Below are 27,630 nucleotides of genomic sequence, written 5' to 3'. Positions count from 1 at the left end.
CCAGAGAAAGCCATTTTTAACATGAGACATCTCTTAAGGAGTTTCAACTGTAAGCTGAATGGTGCTGCCACTCACCCCATCACCCTCCCCAAGCCAGCAGAAGACTAAGCAGGGGTTCAGTAGTATTTCAGCCCCTCTACCCCACACTCACATGCTCGAGAAATCAAAGAATTTTCTGACTTGATCACCTCAGCTCCTGCCGTCTGATACTATCCATGTTTATTCTGGGCCCAAAAACTCATCATTCTCAACAAATGCAATTTATTTAGGTATGGAACTAAAGAAGCAAAGCATTTGAGAGAATACATGCAACTTTCCAGTGCTCAAAAAGGCCATCAAGGGGAGAAAACCGGTGTTACTGTACAAGGCTGCCCATATGCCACAGTACCTATGGCATTAGGCAGAAGGCTACTGCTTGGCAAAACCCTGTCTGGCAAGCAGATGTCTCTGTTCCAGACTTCAGCCCTGGTCCCTGTTTCCATTTGCAGCTGTAAGTGAAGGAAAAAAGTCAGAAAGAAAAGTATTATAAACAAATGTATGGATAAAGTTTAGGAGCAGGGAATGCAAATTTGATTCTTTCTCACCTTCTGTCAATCTCCCAGTCTCAAACCCAACAATATCTCAGTTTTTAACCTATTTCAGTAGAGTTCTCTACCATGAACTTAAAACCACTATGTCTTTAACAGTCTAGCATTCACAACATCTTTTGGCAAGGAATTCCATAGCCTGGTACATGTTGCACGAAGAACCGTCTTTCACTGCTTGTTTTAAACCTGACTTCTATCGGTTTCATTTGGTGTGTCCTAGTTCTTATACAGATACAGTGAACAGTCAATTCCCACAACATTTTTACATGCCTCATGATTTTGTAAGAAGCTATGCTATCACCCCCAAGTCATCTATGTTCCAAGTACAAGAGTCTTCACTTACTCAGTTCACGGCTCTCCTGAAAACCATTTCATATCTTTGATCAGCTCTGATGCTCTTCTGTGAACCTCCTTCCAGGTCCACTATATCCTTCCCAAGATGAAAGAGGAAACAGCTATCAAGGTGTGGTCACAGCAAGCATTTAGAGCAGAATAATACAGTCTTCTGGCTTGTTCTCCATTCTTTTTTCCCATTGATATCTTACACTCTATACACCTTTTTGACATCTAAGGTCATTTACAGACAGCAGTAAAGAGGTCACTCTACTCAAAGTCACAGATAAGAACTCCTGCTGCTTTGCACTTGGAAACTTACCCCCATTCTCTCCTCTCTGCTCCCCTATGGAAAAAGAAACCCCATTATTGAATCAACAGTTTGATTTCAACTTCCCCATTCTTCTCCATGCTTTTGTGAGCACTTAGTCATGAACAAGAGCAACCTTAGCGGGAGTTCTTGCAGCACAATTATTCCATTCCACTCCAGAATGGCTACTTCAATAAATGCCCACATGCAGACAAGTTCTATTTCAAAAGCCTTCCCATGGGCCTGTGTATAACACAGTTAACATTTGAATCCATTTAATTAACTAGCAGGATCGAGTCAGCATGAAAAGACAACATCCATCAGAGTTCATCTATCGTGCACTGCACAATGTGCCTGCCCTCATCCCTCTCCTGGCTGAATGTGGGCATATTAATAATGTATGTGCAAAGGCACACGTTGCTGAGAAAGTGGTCGACACAGAAATCCCAGATACATAATCCATGAGTATTCCTTTGGAAAGCCTTCCCTAGCACATCAAGTAATCAGTTACTATCTTGTCTGATGAGTGGCTACATAATCATCTGTTATTTTTGCCTTTAAAAAAAAAAAAAAAATATTGCTTTAACAGCTTGACTTGAGACCCCAAGTCCTGGCAATACACTGCCACAGGGAACTCCAAAAGTGGGCCCATGTTTCACAACAGCACTGTGCTTTTCAGGTCCATCTCCCTATATTCTGCTCCCAGGGCTTTCAGCATCACTGCACACACTCCAACATGTTTTCCATGCTGCAACCCAACAAAGTCATTTCAATGCACTCTGGCATCCAATACGTGAAAATGCATCGTAGCTGTACATTGTGAGTGTCAGCATTTAAGAAATAGCTGTCTATTTCTTACATAAGGGAAATTTGATCCAGCACGCCAAATCTCACAGCTGGCCCTGTTTGTACATCTCTTCTGCTGCTCCTGAGCCCCACCACAAAGAAGCATGTTTAACCTCTGGGGACCAGCGCACACATTGTAGGCTCTAATCCACCATCTGAACATGCTGTCTGACCTCCTGTTACTGCTGCAGAAAAACAAAGGCTTTAAGTTTCACATTTTGCTCTGCTTCGTTTGGCACCTTAAACACACAACACTAATTACAGTATACTATTCTACTTAAGACACTGTCAGCATTTCCACTGCAAAGTCTTCATTCCAGGGCTTTAAAACACAGCTGTGAAATATTCATTTTGCACTTGAGCTTGACATGCAAAGGTCTGGCTTTGGTCCAGGTTCCTCTGCCTGTTTGTTTTTTCAGGAGTTGGGTCTTTTGTTGTTGGTCTGGCGGAAGGAGGGCTGAAGAGCAGTGGATGGAATTAACTGCAGGGGACGTCTGACTTAAAAGAGCACACAAACAACAAAAACACTCAGCTCCACAGTTGGTTTCTGTCCCTCACCTACCCAATGCCTCCACCTGCTTTTGTATGTGCACACAGTATACACACTTTTAACATTTTTTTTCTTTAATAAATATTTTTTAAAGAGGCTTTTCTACCCTATCCCTCCTCTCCAGTCCGAGTCTTCTGTCCCTCAGCACTCATTGCTAGCAAAGAGTACTGTCTTGTCAAGACTGGAGGCCATAAGTATTCCACCTGCAAAAGCAACAGTAGTAAGCCAAGCTCCAACACATGACCAATTCAGAATGTCTCTGCCTTGACAGACCAGCTTCCATGTCTCTCACAGTGACTCTCACAAGCCTTGCTCACCACCACCATTGCAGACTCATACCAATTGCCTACCTGACCCTCCAGGAACTACTCCAAGACCATCAAACTGGTTTCACGCAAACCATTGCACAGCCTTGTTGCAACATTTCGAGGTGTTTCCAGCTAACACTCAATTTGAAGTAGCATTCATGGGGTGAAAAGATTCGGAGCTATGTCTGACCACTGGACCAGTTCTTATACTTAAAAAAAAAAAATAGAAAAGAAACCCTGACCAGAACATCATCATCTGTAACACGCAGTGGCCAATTCTAGGCAATCTGATTTCAGGTTAACTACTTTAAGAACATCAGGGAACCATCTCCCATGGCACAAATTATGACTGACGCACCTTGGCACAAGAGTGGCAAGGGTAGAAACCAACTTGCCCACAGCTTTTGAATCGCTGAGTTATAGGAAGCATTACATCACATTCATAAACATGCATAAATGCGGAGGTGGGATGAGGGATGGCGTTTTTAATGGAAAGCCTGAGCCTCAGCTCTGATGGCTCTGCCAGGTGTCACTACAACAGTTGTGCAAAGGTGTGCACACACATTTATTAAAAATGCTGCAGGCATTTGAGAGAACATGAAACAAAACACAACGGAGGTGGAAGAAAGGGAGCGTGAGCAATCTAAGGTCCCTGCAGGCTCCTTCTACATGTGCATGCACACAGCATGTGTGCGTTTGTCCATCTCTCCACACAGCCTCTCTTGCCTGCTCTCCCCTCCTGGCCTCCCCACCGTGCTTCCAGTCTGCTTTCAGTCCAATTCCAGCTGTCAGGACTGCATTCCTGACCCGTCAGCCCCAGCTGTCAGGAGCTACGTGCTGAATCTGCACTCTGCCTTCTTCTTCATGCACCTGGAGGAAGGCAATCCCAGGGAGGCCATAAATACCATTGCATAGCCCCAGGGAAGTGGGTGGGAGGCTATTAAAAGCACTCCTACCAGGAACCATAGGGAGGGAACTCAAAACTGACAGCAACACATATCTGCAAGTGTCTGTGTGGCCTGCCAAAGAGGATACATAGAGGGTTAATTTCCCACTAGTTTCTGCAGCATGACCTAGCCATCATGAAATAATTATTTTATGCTTCTTCACTTAACGCCAGCCTGATCCCATTTTCTCTTCTCCACCCCCACCCCAAGGTCCAATTTCTTCTAAAATACTGCAGGGATGAGGAAAGGCACATGTAACCTTATCAACCCTGGTTAGAGACATTGACTCAGGTTTTCATGAGATTTCACAAAACCTTCAGAGATACAAATGTGGTAAAGGAACAAGGGGTGGACCCTGTGTAAACCATCCAGCTTTCTCAGTGTTGTGATGATATTATTTTGACTTTGGTGTGGGGGAATTATTTTTGTTGATGTAAGCAAAGTTTGTGAAGATTGTGTAATGAATGTGTACTTTAAAAATGAAAAAGCTGTACCAAACAGGCTACATGTTTGCTGGCACATAAAGAGTCAATCCTGATTTATTCCAGACTAAGCATCAGCACATGGAGTCAATCGGACCAGCTCCACAAGCAGGCAAGCCTTATGGGACACAACAGAAAGAGGCATCCTGTGTGGGCAGGTTTCAAAGAAGCCATTCCTTGAGCTCTCGGGACCTGGAATTGTGCAGGATCACTTCTTCACAAGGAGCAGATTTTTTCAATTTGCAAACATGCGTTACTTTTTCATAAGGAAAGAGAGTGAGCAAGATACCAGACTTTACATAGGGGCTGCTTTTGCTCTCTCACATAGGCAATTTGTCCAGCAATTTTTTTCTTCATAGTAGAAAAAGGAACCAATCCACCTTCCTCTACACAGAGAACTATCTGTAAGAGTATTAGGTACAAACAAAGACTTGCAATGCTCCCCCATCAATCTGTCCCAACAGAGGAGAACAAAGGAAACAACTTTTGACTTTCTGGTAGTGTTACATATCAGTCATCTCCAAATCCACACACAGGGCCTGAATATAGGCAAAGAAAGTGCTTCAGTGAGAAGAAGTACTAAAAAAAAAAAAAAAAAAGGTAAATACAGCTCCCTTGGGCAGCATTTCAGTTACTCATATAAGGGTTTGAAATCAGGCAGGAACAAGTGGTTCTCTTGGCATAAGGGTCACTGTTTCTCATCGTTAATCATCACTTCCCAGATAGGAAAGGCTCTTTCCCCTCTCTTTCGCCCAGGCATTAGCACTCACGAGAAGCCAGAGACAAGAACAAGGAGAAGAGCCAAAGAGGGATGTGGGCAAGGGCTGGCAAGACTGCTCCCTCTGCAGCTCTGCCAAAGTCCCTCCCCACAGCCCCGGCCCGGAGCTGGGCCTGCTCCTAAATACAGATGGTTAAAAGTCCACAGTTTTGTGTCAAAGATGGGCATCCACTCCAAGAAAACTGTGGCAGCTTCACATAACTCCTGACTCCAGAGAAGTCAAACACACAGGCTGTAACACGGCGTTTTTAATACCAATACTGCCGTGGTGAGGAGCTCCATCCTAAATCACCTCCTGCTGAACTCTATAAACAATGCAAACTTTCAAACTAAACTTGGACACGGAGAAGATACACTGCGAGAGAGGGCGCAGAAAGCCTTCCCCACAGTTAACCCTGCCAAGGGGAGCCAGAGGAGGAAAGCACTGAGATGTGGCTTCAAGAAAAGCACCATGTTACAATTCCCTTCCCAGACTTCTTTCATTTCTTCTCACCAGCATGGTTTTTTTTTTTGGTATAAATGGATCCGTGCACTGTCTGTGTGAAGCTTCGGAGGGAACTTGGTGGTGAACCTTGAGAACAACAGTAGAAACACATGAGCCCAGAGCTATGCAGGGTAAAGAAAAGCCTTTTAATCAGCCTGCCTGGGTGACACTTAAAATTCATTTGTGATTTCTTCATTCACACATAATGCCCCACGCTACATCAATCTATTTTTATCCTTCACCACTGATTTGCACAGCAGTTCTCTTCTAAAAGTCATCAACTGCCATTTCTAAACTGTAACTCTAGATCTTCCTGTACCTACTCAGCCTTCATTGCCAGGAATGCAAACATGCCAGTCTTCTGGAAAAGGGGACAGCTCTAAGTAGTGTATTTAAGTCCCCAGGAAAGATTTAAAGAGACACTCTATATGTAGAAGTCTCACCTCTTTATGCCCAGACTCCTTACACAGAGTAGGTATCTGTGACCTCCACAAGAGGTCAGAGAGTTCACCTCTCCCAGTGCCTGAAGGCTCCTGCCTACAACACCTGAGACACCTTGTCCTCCCACGTATTCATCTCCCGGAGACTGCAGGAAAGTACATACTCGCATTCTCAGGGGATTAGAAAATGGTTTTGTTGTAAGCCGATTTAAATTATATTTAAAAAACCACTTATCAGCAATTTAAAAGATGCTATGATTGAAATAAATACAACAGGAAGGACAAAATGAGCACACAGCATTTATCAGACAGAAAACACCTCTGCAGAAGGGGGCAGGTAGTAAAGAGATTAGTGTTCAATCTTTCCCTAAATATTGTCTGGACTATTTATTACTTGTTTCACAGTACTTGCAAAAAGTCCTGTGCTTACAGCAGGTAGCAGCATGTGCTCTCACACAGCTTGCAATCTATAACCAGATATAAGACGACTGGATGGTAAAAAACAAACAAACAAACACACACACACAGAAGCAGTTAAGTAAAATGTCTTAATCACAGTTATGCAACAAATTAGCAGTAGAGCTGGGAATAATCCCTCTCCCTCACAAACTCCAGCACCTATCTACTTTATGGATCCTGCTGCACCACTGCTGTATCTCACTCCGGCTTGAGGCTAGGGACAATGTTTTTAAAGAATACTTTAAAATTAATCAAAGGAAAGGATGTGAGATTTCTTTTTTCCCCAGAACCAATGAGGATATCAGAAGGAGCCACCCAAGCTTCCTGCCCACCCCCAGCCACCACTCTGCCGCCCAGCTCTCAGCAATCCCTTCCTGCACTCCCTGCCCTCTGCCCTGAGGAATAAGCTTCTTACAGAAGAGCCATTACCATCATCTGCCCTTCATGCATCCTAGATTTAAGGAGCTCTTTGCATCTGTCAGTCAATGTGCATATTGAACACCCTAGAAATTTCTCCTGTCAGCCAGAAGGGATACCATGTCCTCCAGGAGAAGCAACAAATATGAACGTGGGCCAAATACTGAGCAAACAAACTCAAAGAAACAGCACAAGCACTGATTTCCATTGTCTCCTCAACAACCTTGCTGCTGCCACCCCCTCCTCTTCCAGTATGTCTGGAAAGTCCTTCACTGGTAATACAGTGTCCCCATCACTGCACCTGCTGCTCAGCCACCTGCACCGACAACTCCAGAAAACCCACCTGTGCTCACTCAGGTACGCACGACAGGGCCATCTTTCTGCTTCAAAGACTCAAAACAGTACTATAGGAGAGGCAACAGTCATACACAGTCACAGCTATCCCAGATGCAGACCTTGGTTTAATCTTTTCCAAAGAGTTAACATTTCTCACAAGTTTTATGGCCTAGACCCAGCACCCCAAAGACCTGAATAACTCCCCCTGCAAGTCAGCAACAAAAAACACCACTGATTCTCCTTTACACACACACAAACTACTACTACTCAATAAACTGCCCAGAGAGAAGAGAGGTTATACAGATAACTACAAAGCAATCCTAAACAAATTAATTAAATCATTCATGCAGCCCACTTTCCTTTTTCAGATGCTTTGCCCTTAAATCACTTCTTCCTGTGTTTTTTCCCAGGCACATTTTCAGTTTCTTTCCCTGCAGGAAACCAAGTCTGTAAATGAGGGGCAGAAAAGTCCAACATAAGCTGACTTATTTGAGAAGCCTAATAAAGGTGACATAACAAAAAGGAAGCAGTCTGTCATCTAAGTGACTTAAAACCCTGAAACAGGGGGAGTAACCCTGGAAAAGCAGGTCTCCTCTAGCCTACACTTAGGCTCAGGAACATGGGTAACTAGTAGAATCATGAAACGTGAGAACTGAGGAAGTAAAACCACACTGAGAGGAAGCGATTTTTATCCACAGGCTTAAAAACCCCTTTGTTTTTGTTACCACCTAGCTTCTGTCATACTTCAAGAAAGCAAACCAATACAACTATCACCATTTCTTTACTGCCCTTTTTCAGAAATTCAGAAAGCCGTAAATCCAGGCACACAACCAACTCCTGTTCCTTCAACACTTCACGAAGTACTTGTGTTTCCATGTGCTTCGTTCTTAGCAAAAATTGCTGCTGTAAAAAGCAAAACACACACACAAAAAGATGATGGAACTCCAGTCTCCAGCAAAGAGTCAATGCTCCCAATGCACGATTTTCCGGTCAATAATTTTAGACACATTCACTTGCTCAGAAGCTTTCAGCAGACTCTGTCTTGGTAAGAAATAACTTTGAGTAGCCCTTAGTACATTTGTATAGTTCAAACAAAGAATATCTATAAGAAGCAGACAAACACATAAAGGGCAAGCAGTAAGACTGAAGAGCAAAGCAACACTTAAGAGTCAGAACATTCCTCTTGACTGTTTTTTGTACTGGAATACTATGCTAACCCTGCTCAAACTGTAGTTCATGTCCTCCAGCAAAAACTTAGCTATAAAGCTTCTGTGCATTTTCTGTCCACACTTGCTGTGCTGCGCTGGCAGCTAAGGTAGCGAGCAGCAGCTGGATACAAGCTGCTGCACAGGAATTGACCCCTGTGTGAAGCCAGGCTGCATATCCCACCATCGATCAGAGAAGATGCATTGGATGAAATGGAGCTGATCACCTGTCAGAGTTGTTGGAATGCAAATGATGATTTGCACTCTTAAAAAAAAAAAAAAAAAAAAGCAGAAGGAAATCATTGTAGAGAATTGTTCATGGAGCACTGAACCCTGAAAATGTTCCCACCTGTCCACGGTCTTGCCTCTCTTCTTCAAATTGCATCAGTCTTTTCAAGAAAAGACATTACTTCTACCTGCAAACTTTGCTTCTCTTACCTCTTTAGAACATCACAGATTAAGACCTGCAATAAAGCACTTAGGAGACAACATTGTGGAAGAATCCCTTTTACAAATCAGCCAAAGCCAAACAAGCACTTAAGAGTTTAAAGATGGAATTAACATCAGGCACAAGTAAAGACTAAAACTGGCTGCTCAGTGCTTATCAGCACTTTCTGCTATTTCTTTAGAGGTCACTTCCTACATTTCTTTTGGGTGAGATAAAGATCTATTAGTGACAGAAAAGACCACAAAAATTGGCACAATCTGCTACTGCAGGCGAGCTGACTGAGCAAAGACTTTGCACTAAGCTGCTCAGAAATTGCAGAAGTTGTTTTGCTTACCAGTACTGCCTGGAGAAGTCTTACACACACTTCTCATGGTTCAAAAGATGACAGCAGCATCCCAACACACTTATGAAGCACAGTCACACAATGATGTTACTTCAAAATACTGTCCCCTACAATATGTCAAAACATGGTAACCAATGCAGCTAGAAGCTCCACATGCACCTGGACTACTTATCTAATAGCTAGAGGGCAAACATCCACCAGGATTGCAAGAAAATTCAACAGCAGTTTCGGAGTCACAAGAACCCAAGAGACTGTCACAAACTAAAACCCTGTAGCTTTGGGGGACCGGGACGCTGCAAACAGAACTCTGTGGGATTTCTGTCAGATGCTCCACCACAAGAGGAAAGAGCTGAGAAACCATCAAGCAGGAAGCAAATGCTCCATACCCAAGTATCAGGCACTCCATGCTCTTCCCTGCAGGCTAGCCATATGGCATTTCGTTGCTGCTCTCAGTCACTTTACTCAGCCTTTTCCACTGAAGATGGAGCACTGTGAATCTTCTCAAATGAAGAGAAGCCCTGGTGCTACCCCATTCTCCTATTTATAACAACAGCATTACTGCAACAGTTCAAACATATTTTATATATAGCTCTGTGGCTTATTTCCAGGCAGAAGTAACTCAATGCTGGTATACATATGTTTAGACCACAGTAATGCCAAAGAATGTCCTGTAAACACTGTTAACTGCTGCTCCACTGTGACCAGAACAGGCTCTACCACTGCAGTAATACAAGCAGTGTTAGGAAAATTAAAAAAAAAAATCCACCCAGAAGCTAAGCAAGCCACTCGCCACCTGCACAGCACTGACAGGCTCCACTATAGCCCCAACAGATTTATAGCTGTAAGTTAACAGCCAGCTCTTGTCACATCAAGATATAGTGCCTGACTGCCAAGAGACCACATAGAGGTGACCAGGGCGTGTGCCAACATAGTGGCAGACATGCAATACATAGAGCATCTGCCAGTATCCACTTGCATTTTAAAGTAATCTTATAAACTTAAGGGCTGGACAAACAGAAGATAGTCAGATTTGCACAGGTCTCCTGATTGTACTGAAAATTTCAGTAGTGCTATCATATTTTAATGAGTCTGACATTAGTCCGATAGCCCTAAATTCACACACTGAAAACAAACAAGAATGGCAAGTCACAGGAGCCATGGACCAACATCAAAAATGTACTTCCCCCAGCGCTGGTGGCAGGGATCTCAGTGACACAAGGATGAGAGAGGCAGCTGCTATAGACCCCCAGGATGCTGATCCCAGTGCTAGGCCTAGGTTTTAAAACAACCCCAGGTGAGCTAAACCCCAGGCAGCAGCTCACAGGGACACACGGTGTCTGCTATATTCCCTCTCCTAAACAAGGGTGCTCCTGCTACCACACTAGACAACTACTATACCAGGTGTTAACTACCATACCTTTCAGCAAATTGTCCATCTCATGAGCTGCAAATACAACTCTGCCAATCTTCTCAGAATACATTAAAAAAAACCCTTGATCACATTTTTCTTTGCAACAGCTAAATGCTGCGGGGGGGAAAGGAGGGTGGATATTCTTAAAAAAAAAAAAAAAAAACAACAAAAAACCAAAAAAACAAAACCAAAACCAAACAGAGATAAGAAATATGTCTGAATCCAATAGGGCTGGACTTCTTTAAAGAAGAGAAAAGCATATTTAGTTATGTGATGTGGAAGAGTTAATGATCACCATCTCAGGCCACTGCAGAGACAGGCATCTCTTGTCCTGGGGTATAAATAACTTAGCTTTATCCTTGCATAGACCTGTTTTTGCAACTTCAGGGATGAAACTGTCCTTCCTGAACATGTCAGGTCAGCATTTTGCTTGGATTACAGGGGGCTCTGTCTGGCAGCCTGTAGCTGGGGAGTTAAAGGGAAAACCATATCCAAATATTAGGAATGATGAAGCGGGTACAAAAGAAAAACAGAATTTCCCTGGTTAACTCTGCAATTAGAGGATGGGAAACAAAGAAACAGAAACAGACTCTGTTTCATTCTACACAGGACTGGTTAGAAACATGCCCTGAGAATATGGATTAATGGACAAAATGCAGCTGAGTTGGTCAAAACTACATTATGGAGACAACTGCATGATACACATAAGGCATGGACACACATACAGTTACGTGCATGAAATGAATCATCATACCTAAGACCCTGATCTTCCAATCAGCCACAGAGGCACTTATCTTTACATCCATTGGGTGAAATGCAATTACACTCACATCACCTCACACAAAATTAAGCACATACTTAAGTATTCCCAGGAACAGTGACAGAGTTTGCATTCAGTTTTCTTTTAAACCCTTCAAAGTCATCACTACTGTAAAAATGTTACATGAAGAGTTGTACAAGACTTAGTGTACAATACCAGTATCCCTTTATAAGCAGGGGAAAAATGTGGGTTACTGTACTAACAAGCACAGCAAGAAAACATACACTCAACCAGAACAGAATATGTTCTTCCTATTAAACACACACATACAGAAAAACAGAAATATACTCATACCATCATCCAACCAGGCCCCAGCATTTAAGTATGCTCTACAACACAAAATCCTGCTTGGCAGCTGTTTACAGAACTTTCCTTTCTGAGGATCTGAGAAAAGCATCCAAGTTAAATCACACTAGAGAGCAGGAGGGCAGGTCATGGGACAGAACCCAGGCAGCAGACCTGGAAGTAAATTCCTCTTCCAGAGGGATGGCCATGACACATAGACAGCTTTCCCCCACTGCACAGAGACAAGACCCCTCACCCCAGCAAGAGAAATCACCCACTTTGGCATTTTATCATGGATTTTACTTCTAAGCCAGGTGTGTCAAACTCATTTTCACCGGGGACCACATTTATATAGTCCTAAAATTACATTTGGCCCTTTGAAGGCAACCATGAGGCTGATGTGGCCCCTGCTGAAAATTAGTTTGACACCCCTGTATCTAAGCCCTTCCTTCTGCCCTAACTGCTTCCACAGCATACGCAGATCACTGATGACTTACAGTTCTTCCATCTCCTCAGGACAAGGGCTCCCTGACTCAACTAACCCCAAATGCTACAGAAACACCCTTCAGGCCCACAGCTCCCTCCCCATAGCCCAGCGGAGGAACACCAGCTCCTGTCTTCCTGGAGAGCTACAGCACTGTTTATACAGCCTCCTCCCCTCCTGAGCCAGGGGTGCTGGCTAAGGCAAGCTGGGTTGCTCCTCCCAGTGTAACAGGTCCTACGTGCCAGAAAAAACTACTAGCAGAAAGAGTTTCTGTTGCTTGCCAACAAACCTTTAGGCAGTAGGTGATGAGTGTTCCCAATTGTTTTAAGCCTCTGGAAAGCACTGACAGCAAAACTACATCCCTTATCACAGCAAGCCCTCTCCTATTCCCACTGGAACGGCACAGGGCTCTCCACAGCAAACAGTATTTCTCCACCTCTGGTGAACTCTGAGTTCGCCAGGTGCTGGGTGCCCTGTAAAATGCTGTTCTTGCACAAAAGAAAGATGTGGATTTTTCCCAAACTAACAAGTCAACTCAGTTCCCTCAGCAGAGATGCAGAGCTGGAAGCTGCTCAGTGCATCTCATGCAACCATATCCTCTGCTAGAGGACAGTGTTATTACTCAGTGCAACGTGGTGCTCTCTTCCAGCTTTGCTGGTCAGCCTGGAACTTTGGTCACCAGAGCCCCACCACAAAGGACCAGACACTGTCTGCAGACACAGACGCTGAGCATATTATATAGGGTTTGTCTAGACTGGAAGCTTGGTTTGTCTGTTTTTTCCAAAACCTGTGTTTAAATTAACCAGCATGGTCTTACCCAAGGGTACAGTCTCTGGGAAGAGCAGTAGGAGAGCTGTGCCCAGAGGAACCTCCCAAACGCGGCAGCGGGCCGCTGCTCCCTGCCAGGGGTAAATATAGCGCCGCGCACATGGCGCGCCACGGTCAGGGTGGGGGGCGGGGCCAAAACGCCCCGCCCCCCCGCCCCGCATTGGGCGGGCGGTGTCTCCATGGCGACCGACAGCAGCAGGCTCCCTCCGTCCCGCGGCAGCGCACGGGGAGCCGGCCCGGCCGGAGACGGACCCACCCGAAAGAGAGACGGGCGGAGGCGCCGCGTGGGGACCAAGCGAGGGCATAAGGAGCACGACCCCCCTGCGAAGTTGCCAGCAAGCAGCCAGGGCGGTCCGGGCAACTGCAGCCTGCTCTGGTGCTGCGTCGCCCACCGGCTCTCGCCTTTGCTCCAGCAAGCCTTGCACGAGGCCATACATCAGCCCGCTAGCCATTTTATTAATGGTCATGTTTACATTCAGACACTCCTGGGCAGAGATGTTCATTCCAAGGACCTGGAGTAGCTCCTATGAGCAGCAGACATAGTCCAGGTGCTACATCTTCTGCCACCGATCATGCTCTGTTTTCCACCAATGGCTCCATAAAAAAACTATTTATCAGGGCTCCTGGACATCAAAAAGCTTATTTGCAGCCCTGCTACAGAAAATGGGCCAAGAACTTTGCAAAGCAAGCAACTCATCATAACAGTGGTGCAGGAGACCCACTCTTACAGAAGTTACAGGCAAAACCACAGCCAAAGCAGTCAGTGACAAAGTTGAAGGCAGACACCTCTAACCCAAGTACCCGACCCCTATCCTCCCCCAGCACCAGTCATTCACACTACTGATTGTGTGTAAAATACATCTCAAGAGCTGAGCTCAAGCAGCCTGCAGAGACATGCAGCACAAACCATGGATTACCAGAGAGGGAGATTATCCTCCGGTGTGTGAAAATGTGGAATCCCAGTTGCAGCCTCAAAAGCAGCTCAAGGCTTTAGAAATAACTATGAACACTGAAGTATGCCACGCATTCATCATAAATATTTGTTAATGTGTTTCAGTAAGAGCATTTTATGTCATCTTGTCCCCACTCCCCTCCACCACCACCCCCTTTTACAGGGTTCAAGGCACAGGCTGGGCAAACACTCTCCAGCCAGCCCACACAGTCAAGCAAGATGCACAGAACCTTTTTTGAAGCCTGTCTGGCCACAATTCAGTCCAAGAAAACCAGGTGAGCTGGGGCCAGATGGGCTTAAACAAACAAAGCAGATCCCAAATTTGTCAGTTCCAGTTTACAGTTAGCAATGCTTCTGGACTCAGCTGCTCGAGAAGGATGACACCCCAAAGCAGGTTCGAAACAACTGCGCTTGGGACCACTATATCTAGTTCAAAACTGGGAGATAAGCCAAATGCAAGGAGTTAGGCAGCTGTTTTAAAGCCCTGGATGCTGGGACACTTTGCAGTAAGTGGATAAGTATCCTGTCTGTTTTACATTGAGGGGAAAAAAAAAAAAAAAGAGGCCCAGTGACAGTGGAGCACAAAACCCCAAACCGTTAACTGCATTTTAAAAAAATACAGAGCTCTGTTTCAAGGCCTACTCTACATTTACACATCTCAGCAGCACAGAAGCATTGGTGAGAAGCATGATTAACATCACTCTTAGCACCAAAAAAGCTCTTGCAGAAAAGACACTAATATTTATGCAATACAACTGGCAAAAAGAAGTCCTTTTACTGGCATAGCCTGTTTCTTTGAGAGACAGAATCATTCAATGGACTCTTCTGATGCAGTGTCACCATTAAGACAGCTTGTTGTGGAAGCTCTGCTTGCAAATTGGTTCTAACAGAGGCAAGTGCTTGGCCAAATACACCCTTACACTCATGCTCATTCTGGATATCATGGACACCATCCCCATCTCCTTTTGGTCCAGGTCATGGCTCCAGAGCATGGCCACAGCTGAAGCACAGAGCACAGCAAGTTCTGACCACCAAGAGCAGTCACCAAAGGAGGCAGCTCTTGCACACACTCCTTTCACCCTCAGTCATATTCAGTGTTTCAACAACTGCAGCATCTGAATTGCATTATGGACCATGTAATGAACTCAGGCTCCTTTGGTGAAAAGTCCTGGGCACAACAGTGGTGGGGCTTTAGGTGTTTGGTTTTTTTGGGGTGTTTTTTTTTGCAAATGAAAGCATCCCCAGTACAAACAAGACTTCAAAGGCAAGTATCTCCTTATGTGCTACTCAAATGTGAGCAACCAATTTCAAAGCCATTGGGGGAGCTCAAAGGCTAACACTGTTGAGCAAAGGAAACATAGCTAGCAAACACTTCAATACTGGCACTTCAAACAACAACTGCCCAGTGTGGGGCCTCTCTGTCCATAGGGAAGGGTTTCTGGACTGGCAGCACTGTTTTTCACAGTGTCTGCTTGGAAGAAAAACAGGACTAGAGCGCTGTTCAAGTCTCTATTCTTGAATCCATGACACTGCCATAAAGTTGTTTTCTCCTTCTTTCACAAACTCCTTCATTTGCCTGCTCTTGAGCAATTTGTTTGTGTTGTAACTCTCTGCTACTATGCAACTTCCAGTAATCTATTTTCTTCCAGAGAAAGGAGTCTCTCTGGATCTATGATGGGCGAAGTTCCAGTCTAACTATTCAAAGTGTTTGGGAGATGCAGAAATTAAAGAACCATCCCTGTAAGGAAGTAATGTCATTGTTCAAATTCCACCAGGTAAGAAATCTTATATTAGTTGTTAAATCACATTAACCTTCTCAACCAATTGTGAATTTTAATACTGTATTTGGGAGAACAAGCAGGACTGGCTTTTATTGCCGCTGGCTTGGAAACACCAAATACAACAGCAGTTCACAGTCTTTTCTATAATACTATTTTCAATCAGAGTTTCCCCACAGTAACTAACAACAGTACTGGTCTCCTGGGACACCAGCAAAATTACGAGGCTTACTGGGGTTTCTACAGCTCTAATTCATATGGTGCTTAATCTGCTTGAGCCTGTTGGAAAGTCATCATGACTAGAGCTACTGAAATAGCTAGTGACAATGGAACCAAGTCAGCCTTTAAAACAGACCAGTTTGGGGACTTTTAAGCAAATAATCCTAAATGAACACACAGTTCACACATGGGAGAGAAAAGAAACATCCCTGGTAAACTGCAAAAGACTGGGCTTTGTGGCTAAGGCTAAGATTTGGCCTCAGAGGATCAGGATACAATTTCTAGGTCTGCCTCAGACTTCCTGTGGGAGTTTGGAGCCATGTCTGTATAGGAAAAGCATGTCTTGTTCCCCACATACTTTTTATTTTTATTTTATTTTTAAGCCTGAAGATCCTCTCAGCTGGGTCTACTTTTATCACATCTGTACAATCCTCACCAAACCAAGGTAGAAATGGGATGCTCCTGCAGTCAATGGTCATTCAAATACTAGCAGTGACTCACCTTTACACTAATATTTTTGAAGACAGACCGCATGGCACAGATCCACAGCTGGTTACAACAGCCACAGGCCTCAGCTGTATTTTCCTTGCACAACATGCAGGAGTGCTCAGGGCAAGGCTATGCAGCACTGTGGTGAAAGGAAACAGTGGGAGGTTTTTCTGAATTGCAGTAGCCACCCTTTGGTGGGTACAGCCTCAGCAGAGCCCAAGGGTTTTAGGCACAGGGACCAGCCCACATCTGGAGCTGGAAACCAGAGCAGAGAGCATGCTGCAACCCTGCTGTGCACATAGAGGAGCCCTTGGAAATTTCCAGCTCTGCGGAGGCAGGTACATCAGACACAAACAGAAGCCTGAAGTGACTGAAACTGGGCTTGGTGCTAGTTAATTATTCAGACCTCAGCAAGGATCACTCCACACTAATGTCAGGGCTTCATTCTACTAAGTGCTGTTTGAGCACCATGTAGGCACCACTCCCTGCCTCAAAGATCAAGAAAAGGGACCTTTTAAAAAAGCCAAAGGCCAACTAGGATATTGTGTTTGCTTTCACTCTCACAGAGAAAACTGTACCAAGGCTAATCAAGCAACTTTTTTCTAAGACCTCATCAAGAGGAAGCAAACTATCTTCTTAGCTTTGCTGAGCCAACAAAATGATGGCCGCTACTTTCTCAGCTGGAAATGGAAGTGAAGCCCTGCAGTTGCTCTCCAGTAGACAGAGAGAGTGAAAATATACACAAGTCATTTTACAGGCACTTGCAGATCCTTGATGATACAAAAGCAGCTAGTGGTCCAACCTGGCCAGACTTCCAACCAACTCCAACTTCAGCTGTTCTGCCCTACTGAAACAAATGAGGTGATACGCCACAGGCAGTACCAAGCACATGGCTAGTGAAACAAATGGTACACCTTGGAGGAGGTCTCTTTCCACGGTGTCTGTGGATGCCTTTCTCCACCAGCCCTCCCTGTACCACAGTGAACAAGAGCTCTGACCATCAAGCAGCAAATGTACCACCTGCAACAACTCTGACCAACCCTGACCTCTGCCATCTTACTACCCCAGCCAGGTCTTTGACAAAACACTACATGCTTCACAGCCCAGTGCAGAACAACAACCCCACAAGCAAAAGGCAGTCATCAGTCTATATGTGTACAGCTTAACCAGCACAGCAGGGGCAGAGTAAAACCTGCTTACAAGTCTCTCCAGCCAGGTTAGCTAAGTCCCACATGCCTTCTCAGAATATCCAGCTCATCTGAAGGAGGTGAAGAACAGCATGCAAGGCAAGACCTCAGCAGTATTAAAGGTAAGCAGCATATGACCACCCAGGCAAAGCGATAACCATTTAGACCCACCCAGCAAATGACCTGGTTTGTGTTATTCAACTACACACCAACTGTTAGTATATCATCGCTCTCCCTCTACCATGGAGAGATCTTCCTGCTGTCTTTCACGGTAAAGACAACACATTATTTAGGAGTGGATAGAAGAGTGGGTCTTTCCAGCAATTTTGTCTCAGGACTGGTAAGAAGGATGACAGTGGTTCCTGAATAAAGGTGCAGGCTACAAAACCAAACATGTTTAATTGTTATATGCCTTTATATGCACCATACTTCAAGAACCAAAAGCAATTGGTGCTGCAGTCCACCAGCAGAAAAACTTCGGCTCTGATATGCCCTGTGGCTGTAAGTCACATTTAACACACATGTTCAGCTCCAGTTCAGGCAAGGAAAGCTAGCCAGATCATCCTGTAATTTCAGGACAAGGCATAAAACACATAGAGCAAAGAAAGGAGCAAGGAAAACCTGTGTATGAAATTGTTAACAAACACAGAGTCATCTTAAGCACCATCTATTTGAGGATGGAGAAGAGGGGATCAGAGCAGCCCAGCAGGGAAGGATTTAGGCCCTGAGCTATGACACTCTCAGTTCTTCCACTGATTCTACGCACCGATACAGGTATGCCACTGAAATGCAGGTCTGGCTATCAAGAAATTAACCAGCCTTTGTTCCCTGCTTTAAGAGACACTATTGTAAGCCTGACCAGAGACAGACATGAAATCCCTTCTATCTCTGGACAGCAGCCCCTAAGCTGTTGAAGCAATTGGATGTGTTTAGACTGAGCAATGCAGATCTGAGAGAGAGATCCATAGCTATCAGCCAGGGCCAAGTAACATCCATGGATGATGAAGAAGAACAGGCACAGCAGCAGAAGGCCAGACAAGGGTTAGATCCATCCTCTCAGCTATGCCACTGTCTCCGCCAGTCCCAGAGCTGATGGTCTGAGCACTGCTCAGATTCCAGTGGAGTGGAGAATGGGAATAGGGCAATACTGTGCTAAACAGGTCCTCAAAAGCACCATCATAATGTAGAAGACCCTTCCAAATCCTGCCAAAACAAGAGCTTGTGACAGCACCAGACAGGCTGCTCTCTACCTCACACACACAGCCAGGCTTCTCAGCCCTGCATCCAGCTCCCTGGGAAATGCTGCCCACAAGGAACCCAGCAGGTTCTGCTGCTGCAGGACCAAGCTGTTCCCAAAGACTTACAAAGAATCCCACTCCACAACAAGCCTCAGCTGCACCTTAAACAATTTAATAAGAGGTGATGATTTTTGAAGTATTTATATCAGTGAATCAAACTTGTGTGCTTTTTGGTTCTGTTCCAGTTCAAGTTCAGCAATACTCTGCTGATCTGGTTAAGACCAGTAGTGGTCTAAACTGATTCATGTTGGGAGTTATAATATTTTCAGACAAAAAGGACTCAGTACTCAAGGCAGGAAGCTACAGCCAGGCCAGAAACATTACTCCACTCTGCTGTGTCCAGGACAGCTTGTGGTCCTAGCCGAGCCGAGCCCTGCAGCTTCTCATGGGACTGAGGAGCTGGAGAAGTGTTGGGAGGGGCATGACAAGGCATGAGGGGTCTCAAGCTTTCGTGGATCTTCTTCTCTCTTAAATCTGTGCTTGTGCACATGCTGCTCACCAGCAGGACACATAGGTACATGTATGTGCTCCTGCTGCCCTAACTAGGGAGCTACCATCAGGCTGACAGGAGCCCAGAGGCTGGCAGTGAGAAAAAGCCACACCTCACCAAAGGAGGATAGGAAACCCTGTCCCACTAGGAGCAACTTAGTCAGGGCTCATTTTCAGAACAAAAGCTCTCAGAAAGGTTTTGCAGAGCCCCCCGATCCAACCCAGCATCATGGAGCAGAAACAGGCACTCCAGCTGCACATCCTCACACAGCACTTGGTGGGGGGGAGACCACAATACAACAGTCCCTGTGCTGAATGGCTTCCTGCTGAGGAATGTCAGGTTTAGTCAAAGTGCTGTTTAAAACCCACAACTTGAAATATTTCTGGCTCAGAAAAAAACATGAGAGATCAAAGAAACAAGCAGCAAATTCCAAATGCCTTTCTTTGACTCCCTGGCTTACCGTTTTTGGGAAAAGCCTGTAGCAGGTTTTGTAACAATTTGTTTCTACATTGACATTCCTAATCTGGTTTGACTAAGGATATCCCCCCCCACACAGCCTCTAACATAGGCACCACTACATCAGTTAAAAAGTTTCTTACCTTTACAAGAAGAGAGTTTAACAATATGAACATCCCCTGCAGGAACTGCACCTGGTACATTACTTCTGTGAGCAGAGGGAGATTTGTGTAGCCAAGTTGCAGGGTACTGCAGCAACCAGGGCATTTTAGCAATGGGAGATGGCTCAACCCACAGCTTCCACACTGTCATGCTAGTGCTGCTTATTCAGATGACACTTCAAAGGCACTCGGTGCCCAGTTTTTAACTCTGTGTCTCTACTGGAATCACAAGCATGGTGACCAGATGCACAACTGGGTTTTTGGTAAGGCTAGTAATCCTCTAGAAATTGAACTCAGGCCAACCAACTTATCTGAGGAAATTCTAGCTTCCAGCCTCCACACTGACATGTAACAATCCCAACAATCAACAGACCTAGACTCAAGTCACTGTACTCTAGGTCTATGTTGGTTCAACACAAAAAACAGAGATCTGGAGGGAATGGGAATTCAAGTGAATTCAAGCCAGGAACAGCACAAGGAAAAAAAAAAAAACACAGAGCTAGTCACAAAGCAACAAAAATCAAGGCTCCCACAAAACAAGTTATTTTCCAAAAGCAGCAACAAAACCAAGCACTACATCCAATTTGTCAACAAGATTTACTTAATGAGCTCCCACTCCCTCCCCTTATATATATATATATTTAATATCCGTGATTATGTATTGGTTCCTTAGTTTTACTCCCGCAGAGATCTCCTGGGGCTGCACAGTAAAACCGTGCATTAATTATAGGCAAGAAATAAGTCCTAATAAAAGTCACAAAACAAGTTCTGTCTTGTACAGCTCCCAAGTAACACATGGCATGTCCTGCACAGCCCTCATGCAAAATTATCTGTATTTACCCACACTCCCCTGTCCAGAGCAATGCACAAACAGGTCTCCACAGAGCCAGCCTCCCACAGCCTGCCCACGTCCAGCCCAGCCTTACATGGCTGCTTCACTGAAAGGAGACAGTTTGCACAGGGCTTCTCTTCATCACAACAAATTGCCCCAGGAGTCTGTCCCTCACCACTGAGACAGCCTGGCAGGCCTCACACGGACAAAAGGTTGTTTAGGAAAGAGCAGGGACACTTCTCACTGGAGGGGAAAAATCACAGCTTGTGGACATCAAGGCAGTGCCACTGAGGGTGCTTAAATTGACCATCTGGTTACAATAAAAGCCTGAGGGACTCAGGAACCACGGAGCTGTTGAGGGCTTGCTCTTCACCTACATCTGCATGTGCAAAGCACAATATCACCTTTCAGGCACTAGTCTAAGGCAACAGTCCTGTTCTATCCTATGTAACCAAACAGCACTCAGCCAAGATCACCAGCCAAAGCTATCGGCTTTATAGGCCCATCCATACATCCACATGAGTAGAGTTACACGCATCTCTTGGAGCAGTCATTTCTCAAAAAGTCCACGAAACAAAGATGCCTGGAAAAGCCCTTCCTGCAGCTCAGTAGAGAGCCTTCAGGAGCGATGTGTATGATGCTCAATTTCAGTTCATACCAAATAACAGACTGAGAAGATCTGTTTCCTGCTATTTTAGAAAAGTAGGGTTGCTCTCATCGTGAAGGCAAAGGAACACACATGTGGCAGGGGGAGCATCTGCACAGATGAACTCGAGAAGTTCTTCCATTGGATCTTGGGTAAGGGGCTCACTCCTTTCTGCCCTGACCACCCCAGCTATCCCACTGAAGGCAGGACATAACTCATTTGAGGGAAATTCAGAGCAGATTGCTTTGGGAAACCAACACCAGCATTCCTTCCTCATCATGGCAAATTGCTTCTACTAGCAAATTCCCCAGCAGCACCCTTGCATCTCACTGACTAATTGCTCTTACTAATAAGATACACAAAATTGAGCCCTCAAACCCTAATTTGATGTTGTAGAATGAATCCATTATATCCCCAGGGAATCCAACAGCCCTGGCTGTATATTGGGAAGCAGCATAAGGGACACAATGGAGCTCTTCCAAAAGGCTCATGTAAGTAAAAAAAAAAAAAAAAACACAACAACAAAAAAATCACAACAACACAAAAAAAACCACAAAGACCAAGTTCCAGAGAGAATACCTGGGGATTATAGAAGCAGGTCCCAGCTCTGAAAAGGAGTAGGCAGACCTCAGCTCCTTTACACAGAGCCAGAATCCAACGCTCACTATACATGGCAGTACAGGTGGCTTTTGGCTCTTTTGACAGAGGTCTCTGCAGAATATGGATCAACGAACTGCTCTTCAGCAACAGCTACAAAGCATGTTTCAGTGGCGGTCCACAAGCTGCATTAAATGCAGCACATGCATGCACAGGCACACACCGAGGTCATGCACAAACACCAAGGACCCTCCTCTAGACAGCTCAGAGGAAGCCAAGCAGGTTTTTCGCTTACTTTGCAAGGGAAGAATATTGTGTTCCTTGGTATTAAACAGGCATCTCAGGGGACCTCTGACCTGAACCACAGTTTTGAGAATAGGATTTCATGCTGGGACTGACCATTTAGATAAAGTGTCATGTATTTCCCCTGCAGTTTTTACACGCTCTTCACTCCAGCAGCTAACTTTTGAAGCATTACTGTTCTGAGACAAACGAATGCACTTTGCAGTCACGGATTACAAGAATTTCTTATTTATTAGTGAGTTTTCACAAAGGCGGAGGGATTAAGCTTTCTATTTATGGACAGAAAGAGCTATGCAAAGGCTGAGTGATTTGCCCAGGGTTAAAAGTGAATCAGTGGCAGGGACAGCAGGATGTACCCTGACTCAGAGGCGCCTGCTGTCAGCACAAGGCAATGCCACCCAGATCTTCTTCTCCCTGCAGGCGGGGTTAAATCATCCTCCTGTCCTCATGACACCAGTCAATTCCCAGTGAGTGACTATCTGTCAGGAGATCTCCACAACGCCAAGAAGAATGATGGATTTTTCAGGTTAGAAGCCCTTATACCCCAGGCAAGACATCCCCAAGAGAAGGGGTCTGAGGCACACAAAGGAGGAACATGGAGAAAAGGGCATCCCAGGCCTGTAGAACACAGACCTCACCTGAACAATCACCTCCAAGACACGCCTCACATCCTACATCTTTCAGACCAGCCTACCCTTCTCACATGCTCATAGAACTCTCCTTCGTGGGGCCAAGAACAATTGCTTACACAGAAGGTCTTTTGTGTATCGTTTGCTGCTGGTAACATGGAGGAAAAGGCAGTATCATGTTTCTCCTATCATCTGTAACAGCACCACATGCCACAGTGTGGGAAATCCCAAAAGCTTTCTGATACAGACTGGGTACACAAGCAAAAAGAGTGTGTTTCAGAAGAGCAATGTGGGCTTTAGCAAGGATCTCCAGCACAGTAGAGATCCCAATTAAAAGACAGACTACAATCACGTATCGGTTCCTCTGCATCACTCTACAGTTACACCAGGTCTCCCAAAGCAGTATTGTTAGTACAGATGGGACCTCAGGCAACAAAGTCAAAGCATGCTGGCCAAACCACACAGTACTCACCTTGCTGCCTATATCTTCACGCTTGTTCCCAGGCTTGCTTCTCCTTAGCTTAATGGAAGGGGAGCGAAGCAGATTTTTGATCCGACTTGTTATTGTAGACCCTTCGACCGACATCATCTCCAGGTGCCAGGAGGATATTCACCCCACACACAAACTGTGCCTGGGAAACAAGCCCAGGTTTGAGGCAGAAATACTGATGTGCTCAGCTTTGCTTACACTTGTTCACATATCTCTCAGCGATTCTGCTCGGGAACTCCACTCCTGTTACACTGCAAAGCTATTCACAGAGGCTGGCAGACTTTCCTTTTGCAGATTCCAGAGGATCAAATCAGCAGTAATCTAAACTGAAAGATGCACCCATGGGTCAATAAGACATTCGCAATAAATTCTAGTCTCATTCTTTGCAAGAAATGCCAAATGCAAGAGTTTATGATAATTGATGGGTGCGGTATTACTTATTCCCAGAGGCTTCCATGAAAATTATCATCCTTTTACTATTCATTAGCACATCTAAACCAATTCCCAGATCAAAAGTTTAGGTGTTTTACAGTTCAGTATCATCTTATGACAAAGACAAGAATTCCCAGCATTGGAGTCCATTAACAGGGTCCATCCAGCCCCTTGCTTTTGCTCCATACACACCCATTCCGCTTTAGGCTTCACAGTCTGGAAGGCACAACGCTGTACTTGATTATTGAACGCCAATTCACAGAAGCACACCGAGAATAAACATGAAGGAGTTTTTAACTCTCACAAATTTAGCTCTGCTTTAAGTACCCACATACATACGGTGGGTGCTATCTGATAATTAAGGCATAGAGCATTTCACATCCCCACACCTTCATCTTAAAAAGGGACCAACGAGGAACTGTAACTGCTGTCAACGATTTACAGACCCCCGGCTAAAACCTTCACCTTTCCCAAAGCTCCGGCAGTGAAGGAGGGAAGGGGGAAAAAAGGGATCCAGCCCAAGCCTGCAGTAAATTATCCTCCCGGCTTCCGTGCAAAATGGGGGCGGGGGGAAAGAGAGCGAGAAAGAGAGAAGGGGAGAGAGCGCGGAGCAGAGGAACGTTCAAGCCAGCATAGTCACAGCTGCTCGCCCCGCGGCGGCAGGACCGCGGGCTGAGGAGACGCGTCTCCTCGGCCCCCCCAGCCTAACCCGCCGAGTCAAACCTCTCTCTCCTACCTGGTGCCCAGGAGCAGCTCTGCCGGCGAGGCCGGCGACCACGGTACCCCGCAGCGCCTGCCCAAGCAGCCGGCCGCCCCCGAGGAGGGGCCGCGGCGCGGGCCGCCCCCGCGGGCGGGGCGGGGGCCGTTCCCTCAGAGGCGGTGGCGGCAGCGAAGGGGCGGCCCCGCAGCCTCAGGCCTCGGCCAGAAGCGGGGGGCCGAGGCCGCCTGCCGAGCTCCGCGCGGGCCGCGGGAGCCCATGGGCAAGCGCCCGCCCGACCGCCTGCGCCGCGCAGCCGCTCCCCCCGGCGGCCGCAGCACCGCCTGCAGCTCCAGGCTGGCCGGCCGGCCGCGCTACGGCGGCCCGCGCGGGTCAAAACGCGTCGCAGCGCGGAGGTGGGGGGCGGTGGAGGGAGGTGGACCAGAGCGGCGGACCAGCGCGGCGGGGGCTGCTACTGGCGGCCGTTACTGGGCGGCCCGTACCGGTGGAGATGGCCCTTACCGGTGGCCGTTGCCGGGCTTTGGGGCTGGGAGTGCCCTGCTGGCCGGTCTGCCCCACGCGCCTGGTCGGCCATTTGTGGCTTGGTGCCATGAGGCTCCTGCAGTTCACTGTGGACGTGGAAAAGTTGTTGCATGAGCACCTTACCTCAGGGTAGCCAGGTTTGGGGGATAAACGCCTTCTAACACTTCACATCTGGTGTTTGGATCCTTTGCTGGGGCTGCTGTGGTCACAGAGCTCACTGGTGTGGAGGCTGCCAGCAAAGCCAAACCTGTATCAGCTGAGATGGGCGTTAGTTATGTGGTGACCATGGGCTCCACAGCAACTGGCCAGTTCCTGCCTATGAAGAAATCCTTCTCCCCTCAGTTCTCCGAAGTCTTTGCTGGGAATCTGGCAGGCCACTGTCACATCATGATGTGGGGATGGAGCCCATGGAGTTAAAAATTTGGATGCTTGTGTGCTGGCTCATAGCAGGTGAGAGCCTAGAAGCAAACCTAGAATAATAGAATTGTTTAGGTTGGAATAGAACTTTAGGATCATTGAGTTCAACTGTAAAGCTAACACCGCCAAGTCCACCTCATGGACTTTGCACAGAGAAAACTGAACAGTTGCATGGTGTAGATGAGATCATACACATTTTTCTCCTGGTGAAATACTAAAGAATTTTATAAGCACACAACAAAATATACATCATGCCAGCAAAAAGGTTTGGCACTTCAGCTGTCTACTAGCTGTTCCTCAGGGAAGAGTTCAGAAGCCACTACACTAACTCTTGTGCTTCCCAGACAGGGACAGACATCTGCCCTTCCGTGCCTTGGCAGGTGTAAGCCCATGACGGGAAGAGGGGAAGCAGATCTCACGGGCCTCCAAGTCTGAATCGCTGTCAAAGGGTGCACATTTAGGATGTAGCGCTCTGAGTTCAAAGAGGCTGTACGTGTCCACACTGGCCTAACATCTCCACACCAAAGTGGAGAAAGGAAACCAGCATTTCTTAGGGTGGGAAAGTCCTGCTAGCACCTCTTTCCTTAACATGCTCTGCCATTTATTGCAATCTGTCTCTGTCCTTGGGGCATCTTTCTGGCTCCATGTTTCCTGTTGTGGGTGCTCTCCTCCCTTTCCCATCTTTGGTGACTATCCCATCTTCAGTGATTAATGCAAATCCAGAGTATTGATAGCACTTGCAGATGATCATTCCAAAAATGCCATCCATGAACAGTTCCTGAAGTTCAGGCACAGATTTACCACGACAGACAATCCACATGGGCTATGGTCTTCCTCATAGTGGTGCCCATTGTGGCCAGCACACTGCCACCGTCACGGCTTGTGACGATGTGAACCTGCACCACCTGAATTTCCAGAAAAGATGGTTTGCGTTCGAAGTGGGATTCTGAGCAGGCACAAGTGCTTGCAGGATTAGGATCTTAAGGCTTGACTGGTCAGAAACCTGCATATATTGACAAAAGCACCTAGAGGCATAACACAGGATGTCTTTTTACTCTCTGTCTGCTCCAGTCATGCCATAATAAGCTGCAGGTAGTGAGCTTAAAATGTCAGTTGCTAACCTTTGTTAGGCTTTAGTTTTGATACACAGGTGCCATAGAGAAATCCACACTTGTTGCTATGTCAAAAAATCACAAGGTTCCAGGAAGCGGGGCTTTCGGAAAGATGCTTATTTTGTGAGATTTACAATAAAATTGCAAGAGTTGGTAATGTTGCAATTATTTTAAAAATAAAAGTAATTGAAGTCCGTGGGAGCTAGGAATATGAATTCATAGCTTTTGACCTCAGACATGGACTGCAACACCAGAGGTGGCACATAAGAAAAGGATTCTAGTAGTAAATGTGAATGTTGCTGAATAACAATGCCCTGTTGCTAAGGGTGAGGAGAAATTCATGAAGGAAACCAGAGCTGCTTCTGCAAAAATGAAATCCCTCCTCTATGAAGATTTACACGTGTGCTTAGTTTTATCCAGACTGGGATCAATTCTAGTGAGTGGAACTACTCACACTGGACATGGAGTTAAAAACATGCTCCAGCCTGTACAAGGCCAGGAACTGGCATTGCACAGAAAAAAAAAAAAAAAAAAAAAAGTAGTTGATAGTTCTTAAATTTCTGCTATTCAACAGTAAAATATCAGAGTCATCACATTTGGAAGAAACATGCTTACATTTGAGAAAAAGCTGAGGAATGTCTTTGAAAACAAGGCACAGCTGAGATGTTTGCTTGGGAAACGCTGTTTGAATGCAACTAGCATTGTTCCTCTTTTGTTGAAAGCTGAGCACAGCATAATGTGATTTGTGATTACAATTCTTTGTGTCTGTGAAGTGACTGAAGAGACAGGCTAACTCTGAAA

At 45.8% G+C, this 27,630-nt stretch overlaps 1 protein-coding gene across 5 annotated transcripts in view; it reads right to left on the bottom strand.

The window, feature by feature from the left end:
* The window catches only part of MAPKBP1 (mitogen-activated protein kinase binding protein 1), a 101,777-nt gene extending 76,842 nt beyond the window's left edge, over positions 1-24,935 (bottom strand). For 4 of the 5 annotated variants that reach the window (XM_071809196.1, XM_065838072.2, XM_071809199.1 and 1 more), the window contains exons 1-2: positions 24,797-24,935; positions 23,611-23,954 (exon numbers count right to left, since the gene is read on the bottom strand). In XM_071809196.1, coding sequence (XP_071665297.1) covers positions 23,611-23,727 — 117 coding nt within the window. In that variant the 5' untranslated portion in view covers positions 23,728-23,954; positions 24,797-24,935. The remainder of the gene's footprint in view (positions 1-23,610; positions 23,955-24,796) is intronic. The other variant, XM_071809197.1, reaches the window with a different exon arrangement.
* Between the last annotated feature and the right edge of the window lie 2,695 nt (positions 24,936-27,630).

The sequence above is a fragment of the Patagioenas fasciata genome, chromosome 5, assembly GCF_037038585.1.
Source record: "Patagioenas fasciata isolate bPatFas1 chromosome 5, bPatFas1.hap1, whole genome shotgun sequence".
Lineage (NCBI taxonomy): Eukaryota > Metazoa > Chordata > Aves > Columbiformes > Columbidae > Patagioenas > Patagioenas fasciata.
Note: the sequence above shows the minus strand (reverse complement) of the source record. Positions and strands in the feature narration are given on the sequence as shown.